The sequence below is a fragment of the Aethalodelphis obliquidens genome, unplaced genomic scaffold (assembly GCF_003676395.1).
Source record: "Aethalodelphis obliquidens isolate GAN/ISIS:26980383/991018 unplaced genomic scaffold, ASM367639v1 scaffold35, whole genome shotgun sequence".
Classification (NCBI taxonomy): Eukaryota; Metazoa; Chordata; class Mammalia; order Artiodactyla; family Delphinidae; genus Aethalodelphis; species Aethalodelphis obliquidens.
The window spans coordinates 11,001,035-11,009,363 of NW_020837979.1; the positions used below are offsets into that span (position 1 = coordinate 11,001,035).

The 8,329-nt window shown below is 40.9% G+C and overlaps 1 protein-coding gene across 1 annotated transcript in view; it reads left to right on the top strand.

Moving 5' to 3' along the window:
• MERTK (MER proto-oncogene, tyrosine kinase) overlaps positions 1–8,329 on the top strand; it is a 111,400-nt gene that overhangs the window by 80,431 nt on the left and 22,640 nt on the right. The window contains exons 10-13 of the mRNA XM_027129042.1: positions 1,112–1,265; positions 4,257–4,342; positions 6,070–6,165; positions 6,888–6,968. Coding sequence (XP_026984843.1) covers positions 1,112–1,265; positions 4,257–4,342; positions 6,070–6,165; positions 6,888–6,968 — 417 coding nt within the window. The remainder of the gene's footprint in view (positions 1–1,111; positions 1,266–4,256; positions 4,343–6,069; positions 6,166–6,887; positions 6,969–8,329) is intronic.

Below are 8,329 nucleotides of genomic sequence, written 5' to 3' on the forward strand. Positions count from 1 at the left end.
GGGAAGTGAAAACCCTGGGGTCATTTTGATTGTGCAGTTTCAATACACCCACACAAAGGAAGCAGAGTCACAAGATCTATTACAGATCCCAGATGCGGGTGTGGGGTGAGGAGGTGGGAGAGCCAGGGCAAGGGTGGTCCTTCATCCCACGTCAGAGCAGGCGGTAGAGAGGGGGTAGAAAACGCCTGTACTTAACTTTTCAGGGGCTCAACTCTAAATGGTTATTTTAAAAGGTGCCCCTGGAAAAGCAAAGCAGGAACTTGCAGCAGGACTCCTAAGCTCAGATCCTCATCAAAATGCCCAGACTCTGAATTGTCATACTGGGTTGTAAGCAGGGTTGTCATACTGTACAGTGCCTCAGCAGGGACTTCCCTGGCGGTCCAGTGGTTAAGAATCCGCCTTCCAATGCAGGGGACGCGGGTTCGATCCCTGGTTGGGGAACTAAGATCCCACATGCCGAGGGGAAAGTGAGCCTGCGCGCCACAGCTAGAGAGCCCACGCACTGCAACTACTGAGGCCGCGCACTCTGGACCGTGCACGCCACAACTAGAGAGAAGCCTGCACGCTACAACAAAGAGCCCGTGCGCCACACCAAAAGATCCCACGTGCCGCAACTAAGACCTGACACAGCCAAATAAGTAAATAGATAAATAAATAAATACTTTTTAATAAAATAAAAGAAAATGCCTCAGCAGCAACTCAAAGTCTCTGCCTTCTCATCACAACATTAAAGGAACTCACAGAGGTATTTTACGACACTGAAAGCGCAAAGGATAAAACATTGGAAGCTGATCCAGACTTGGAAGGGAGTATGACATTTGTCAGGGCATGGAAAATACATTCTCTCTATATCCTAAGCTATGTGGCTAGAAGCTGGCAAGCAGTGTTCAAACTACTCTTGATACTTTTTTTTAACAAAGAAATAAAGCATTTTGATTCTCAATATTTCCAGTGTTTTAAATTAGAGCGTACCAGTTAAATACTAGTTTTACTATTTTTTCAATTGCTTATACATTCGTAACTGACATGAAGAGAGTTCCCCAATAATGTAAATCAGCTACCCCGAATCCCAAAGAGATGTTTTGAATTGAGTCTATTGGTGTTTTACCAGGTTGGGTCAACTTTGCCCCCTCGTCAACCCCAGCACCTGGCAACAAAGATCCTGTGCTCATCATCCTTGGCTGTTTTTGTGGATTTGTTTTGATCGGGTTGACTTTATATATATCTCTGGCCATCAGGAAAAGATTCCAGGAGACAAAGTTTGGGTAAGTTTCTCAGTTTACAATGTTTCGCTCAGTGGTATCGATAAAGTTGCTCTGAGCGTTAATGCCTCTTCTGCTGGCCCAGCTCCGGTACCCAGCTGGGTCCCTGTATTATGCACACCCCCGGGGGGGGGCGGGGGGAGGCAGCTTCCTTACTTAGGCCAGTGCCACAAAGGCAGGCAATAGTGAAAGCTTTGTACTTCTTCCAAAGTCTCTTCTTGCTTTCCTCCTTTCTTGTTTGCCTTTAAGAGAAAACTTAATATTTTTTAGGACATTAAATGTTGTGAAAATATTTTGATTCTGGTTTTAAAATACATTAAAGTCAAAGTGCTAGAATGACATCCCATCCACAATAGCACGAGAACTATAAGGTTCCTAAGAAGAAACCCAATATATGTACAAGAGCTTTGTGGAAAAACTTATTAAGCTTTACTGACATTGCAGAAGACAACGCAAATAAATGGAAAGATGTGTACCATGTTCATAGATGGGAAGGCTCAGTTTTGTCAAGAGATCATTTTTCCCCAAGTTAACCATAAATTCAATATAATCACCATCTAAATTGCTGCAGGATTGTTGATAAAAGCTGATTTGAAAATTTACCTGAGGGACTTCCCTGGCAGTCCGGTGGTTGAGACTTTGCCTTCCAATGCAGTGGGTGTGGGTTTAATGCAGGGGGTGCAGGTTCAATCCCTGGTCAGGGAGCTAGGATCCCATATGCCTCGTGGCCAAAACACCAAAACATAAAACAGAAGCAATGTTGTAACAAATTCAATAAAGACTTTAAAAAAGGTCCACCTCAAAAAAAATCTTTAAAAAAAAAAAGAAAGAAAGAAGATTTACCTTGAAGAGTAAATGAGCAGAGACAGCCAAGACAGTTTTGAAAAACACAAAAGTTCGGGTGGAGAGGGCTCATCCTACTAGGTATGAAAACATGTTAAATGATTAGAACAGCGAGGTATTGGTGAGAACTCAGTGTATGGACGTCACAGGGTGCCCATATGTGTGTGGGAATAGAATATACAATGAAGATTGCATTTCAGATCTGTGGAGAAAGGAAGGAATGTTCAAAAAACAGAACCTGTTCTAGGGGTTGGATGGAGAGAGATGAACAAGACAAGCATGGGGCTGCCCACATGTAGCGTATAGTCTAGCAGTTAAGAAATGCAGAAGAAAATGCTCCGTGTGAAAACATTCTTATCAGCTAGTCCTCCACTAACTCATGGTTCCACAGAGCCCAGAAGCTTACCACCAAAATAGATCTTAGATATTATCTGATTCAACCCTAGCTGTAAAAATTTGGAGAAGTTTAATGTTGAATGTTTTAAAACTTACCAAAAAGTGGGGCTGCAAAGTACAGCAGATATATTAATAAGATTCCAGTACTGTTTCAAATATTTAGAAATAAAATTATCTCCAAGAACCATTAAGCTGAGCAGAAGCGGAAAACAAGTGAGAAGTTGATCACAGGTTATTTTATACATTATTTTATACTGAAGTCAGTTTCCTTGGGTCTTCACTGCAACACCCTCTTCATTTGTTCATTTTGTACAAGCACCTTTCATTTGTTCATTTTTTAATGAAAATACCTTTATTTTCCACTTATAAAAGTAACATTCTTCTAGTTTTTTTAAAAAATCAAATTATATAGAATAGTTGAAAGTAGAAAGTGAAACCCACCTGTAACTCCAGGGTTTATACCTGGTCTCAGTTGCTATTTTGGCATAAATCCTTCCAAATTCTTTACTTTGCATACAAATGTATTATTTTTTAAATGTGTTCTCTCTTTTAAAATAATCTATACATGCAAGATAACGTGAGGTTAAGTCTATAATTTAGACTCATGAATTCATAGTACTTTCCACCAATTAGTCTAAAACAGTGACTAAATGGATTTTTTTAAATAGGTTTTATTTTTCAGAAAAAAGTTTTAAATTTACAGAAAAATTGAGAAGGTAGTACAGACACTTTCCATATACATCACCTCCAGGGTCCCCTGTTATTAACATTTTATGTTAGGACAGTATATTTGCTACAATCAGTCAAACAATACATTGTCATTAACAAAGTCCATACTTTATTCAGATTTCCTTTGTTTTTGCCTAATATCCCTTTTCTTTCCCAGAGGCCTGTCCAGGACACCACATTACATTTTGTCATCATGTCTCCTTAGGCTCCTCTTGGCCATGGCAGTTTCCCAGCCCTTCCTTGTTTTTGTTGAACTTGATAGTTTCCGGGAGTACTGCTCAGGTATTTTGTAGGATGCCCTCTCTTGGAATTTGTGTGATGTTCTGCTCATGATTAGACTGGGGTTACAGGTTATTGAGTGGAAGACTACAGAGGTAGAGTGCTATCTTCATCCCATTACATCGAGGATACACACTGTCAACATGATTTATCACTGTTGATGTTAATCCTGATCACCTGGCTGAGGTGGTGTCTGCCTGATTTCTCTACCATAGTTATTTTTTCTCCCTTTTTATACTGAGCTCTTAGGAAGCAAGTCCATATATGCAGCTCACACTTACAGGGTAAGGAGTTAACGCTACCCCCATCTCTTAAAGACAGAGTATCTATATAAAATATTTGGAATTCTTCTGCGCAGGAGACTTCTCTCTTTCCCCCATTTTATTTATTTATACACATATACACACATATGTGTGTGTATTATCAGTCTGGACTCATGAATATTCATTTTATACTTTGGGTTATAATCCAATACGGCTATCGTGTTGCTCAAACTGTTGCAGCTTTGGCCGTTGGGAGCTTATGAGTTGTTCTCAGCTCTTGATGGTTCCTAGACAGGGTTGTTTGATATTGCCAGGTAAGCCTAAAATGGATCTAAGGAAAGAAGCCTATTTCTCCCAGTGAGAAAGGTCTTTGTACTAGAAGAGCCCTTTTAACAGTCAGAAGCTTAGTAGCATCTTGTGGAACCAGCCCCAGCCTGGGTAGCCTTCTGCTGCTTGTGTGAGATGTCTGTTCTCATTCACCCAGGAGCGCCTTCACAGAGGAGGATTCAGAATTGGTTGTCAGTTACATAGCAAAGAAGTCCTTCTGTCGGCGAGCCATTGAACTCACCTGTAAGTTGACTCTCATTTCTCTGTTTTGGCAAAAGTGAAAATGGTTGAGAGCAAAGAAAACCACAAATTGATAGATTTCTAACAAAAGCCAAAGGAGTCGAAGAATGTCTTATCTTTAATATGCAAAATGTCTCTGGAAACCAACAAGTAGAGAGTCAGACATGGCCCTGGGCTTCCCTACTGGCCAGTTTCCTGGAAATCTGGAGCTGGACCCACGGTGAAGTGACCAGGGTTAAGGACTCCCGATGCCATGAAACATGGAGGGAAGAAGGAACTCTCAGGGTGAGAGGAGAAGATGTGGGCAGAGGGATTTAAAGGAAACAGCAAAGCAACTGTCATAATCTTGAGCTCATTTCCTGTTTTTTCCTGACAACCAAGTCAGGGAACAATTTGCTAGCATGCTTTGTGACAGTTATGGTTTGAGCTTTGCTGAATCAGAGCGGGAACTCTTTTTAGTTTCAAAGAATGGGAAAGACAGATAGCTGTGTTCTTGAATAATTTCAGAAACAGTGTTGGAAGTGTGTGAATATTATCAAATTCAAGCTTCAGGATGTTTGCCAAAAAACAAAACAAACAACAACAAATAAATATAAGGATGATGGAAGACAGGTTACTATGAAACAAAAACTCATTTGATGTAGGATGTTATTACTTCTCTAATCTAGAAGTTTTGCCTTTTAGATGTCTATTCTTGCATTTAAAAAAATATGTCATTTAGACCAGTTTCTTTCCTTGATGGAAGCACTATTTGGGTAAAATTTTTTCACTAAAAGCTAATGTGTCCTTTGTAATTACCACATTTTTTTTTCTTTCTAAGTCTTGCTCGTTCCCTAACTATGGCACAAACTGAATCATTTGCCAAATGGCTATTGAATTGGTCTCCCTCTCCTGTTATTGATAACACTGATTGTCTGTGCTGCATATCTACGCCTCATAGAAAATCTTAACCTTCAGTCCCCCACCAAGTATTCAATTTAGCACTTTCTATGTCATTATAATGAGATTCTATATACCATATGTAAAACCAACTGTACCTTGTTCTCCACATGTTTCCTGTGGATTCTGTACCACCTTCCCTGGCATGGGAGGGCAGGGGAGGTGTCCTGATGACTTTTTTTGTATCCCACACTTAGGGGTATACTAGTAAATGCTCCACTAGAAAGAATATTGACTGGGGACTGCCCTGGTGGTCCAGTGGTTAAGACTCCGAGCTCTCAATGCAGGGGGCCCGGGTTTGATCCCCGGTCAGGGAACTAGATCCCGCGTGACGCAACGAAGATCCCTCATGCGGCAACTAAGATCCCGCGTACTGCAACTAAGACCCAGCGCGGCCAAATAAATTTATAAATAAATACTTAAAAATTAAAAAAAAAAGAAAAGAAAGAATATGGACTTAGCTTCCTCACTCCTTTAGAGTCAAGGGCAAAGGTCCCCTGCATGCATCGGAGTGCCAGCTGCTGCTACCACCCAACGGGAAGAGAAATACGGTTCTGATTTTTATAATCCTGCAGGATTAATTTTGCCCTGAAACATTCATTTGACTCAGTTTAATCATTAAGTACGATTAAGTGTGATATTTTACTACTGGCATTTTGCGGGGAGAGCTACGGATATAAAATGAGAAAAATGTTTAACTTTTTTATAGGACTTTATATACAATTTTAATTATATTCAGATGAAAGGAAGCGTACTGACAGGTCATGTATGTTCTGTGACTCCTTTTATAGTACATAGCTTGGGAGTCAGTGAGGAACTGCAAAATAAACTAGAGGATGTCGTGATTGACAGGAACCTTCTAATTCTTGGAAAAATTCTGGGTGAAGGTAAGCAGTTTCATTCTTTTAAAATATGAGTAAGAAGGTAAACAGTTCACAGTCATTTTCAAAAATATATATTTATTAAATAAAATACCATTTTTGTGACTTGAAGTTATAATACAAATAGTTCTGTCTTATAACTTTTAAAATGACAAAGGAAATAGTGATTTTTGAAACTCAGATTTGGCCTATGAAAAAGGCCTCTGCAGAGCCTAACAAACACGGTAGGCTCTCGAAAAATATTCATTTCCTCTCTTCATTAAAATGCAATGCAATTCATGGGTCGGCTTCCTATATACTTTCAATTTATTCCTCTAGTTCTTAAGTTTACTATTCTTGTCACCTTCCTAATTAAATAGGAACAGAGGTGAAAATACTTATTTGTCAAAATGGTCTTAGGATAAATGATAATAGTATTAAGAGTTTGTACTTGATGCACGTCAGTAACAATTTCCATGTTGTCTTGTAAGTTTCTTGAATCAGTTATGATGCTTAATAAAGTGATGAGCTGAGCTAAGTCTGAGCCAGCCAAGCTTGTGACAAGCAGGAGGCTAGGCCATGGCCTGTGCCCTGGGTTTACCAGTGTGGGTGACCTGGCCAGCTCTGCCCGGCTGCTGTGTTGGGGTCACAATGGAGCCACGTGAAAACAGCAGCTACAGTGCTATTGCATTTCTGTGGGCAAGAGAGATTTTGCACAAGGTCAATATAGATGTTGTTTTACTTCACAGGAGAGTTTGGGTCTGTCGTGGAAGGAAATCTTAATCAGCAGGATGGGACCTCTCAGAAGGTGGCCGTGAAAACCATGAAGTGTGAGTTAACCCTGATGAAACCCATTCTTCTAGGGGTGGGCAGCTGCTTCAGTATCCGGTGCTTCATCAGGCCAGTGATGAATGATGGAGTTCATGTGTCATGGTCTCGGTCACCAATGGGTCAGAAGGCCATCCAGAGCACTGTTAAGGTCACAGATGGAAAGTTACTGTAATGAGCTCTTCATACCTGCATTTTTTATATATATATATTTTTTCTTTTTTTTTTCAAACTGAACATGAGGAAACACTAATTCAGGGCTTGTCTGTTTGGGGGAGGGGTCTGAAGCTCTGATGGTGCTTTTTTTTTTTTTTCTTTAATTTATTTACGTATTTATTTATGGCTGTGTTGGGTCTTTGTTTCTGTGCGAGGGCTTTCTCTAGTTGTGGCAAGCGGGGGCCACTCTTCATCGCGGTACATGGGCCTCTCACTATCGTGGCCTCTCTTGTTGTGGAGCACAGGCTCCAGACGCGCAGGCTCAGTAACTGTGGCTCACGGGCCCAGTTGCTCCGTGGCATGTGGGATCTTCCCAGACCAGGGCTCGAACCCATGTCCCCTGCATCGGCAGGCAGACTCTCAACCACTGCGCCACCAGGGAAGCCCTCTTTTTTTTTTTTAATGTTTGGTTTTATTTATTTATGTATTTGTTTATATATTTATTTATTATTGAAGTATAGTTGGTTTACAATGTTTCAGATGTACAGCAAAGTGATTCAGAATATTATATACTCTTTACACTTGTCAGGGAGGGGGAAATTTCCCCCTCCACCCCTTTTAAGTTCTTGTGGCTGGCCTAATAAAATTGACACAAGACAGATTAACAGGAGAAAAAGAAATAAGTTTTAATTCCTGTGCAGGAAATGTCATAGAAATGGGACCTACGAAGTGGCCGAAGAGGCAGCTTTTATATGTTTTAGACGAAGAAATAGTAAATTTGTGAGGAATTGACAGGACAAAGAAACGTGGGTTTTAGGTGCTCAATAAATGAAGAATCAAAGCAAAGCTCAAAGTTTGGGCTTGGGGTAGTCAATTTAAAGAACTAACAAGGGAGAAGGTGTGGAGAAAAGGGAACCCTCTTGCACTGTTGGTGGGAATGTAAATTGATACAGCCACTATGGAGAACAGTATGGAGGTTCCTTAAAAAACTGAAAATAGGGGCTTCCCTGGTGGCGCAGTGGTTGAGAGTCCGCCTGTCGATGCAGGGGACACGGGTTCGGGCCTTGGTCTGGGAAGATCCCACATGCCACGGAGCGGCTGGGCCCGTGAGCCATGGCCGCTGAGCCTGTGCATCCGGAGCCTGTGCTCCACAACGGGAGAGGCCCATGTACGCAAAAAAAAAAAAAAAAAAAAAAAAAACTGAAAA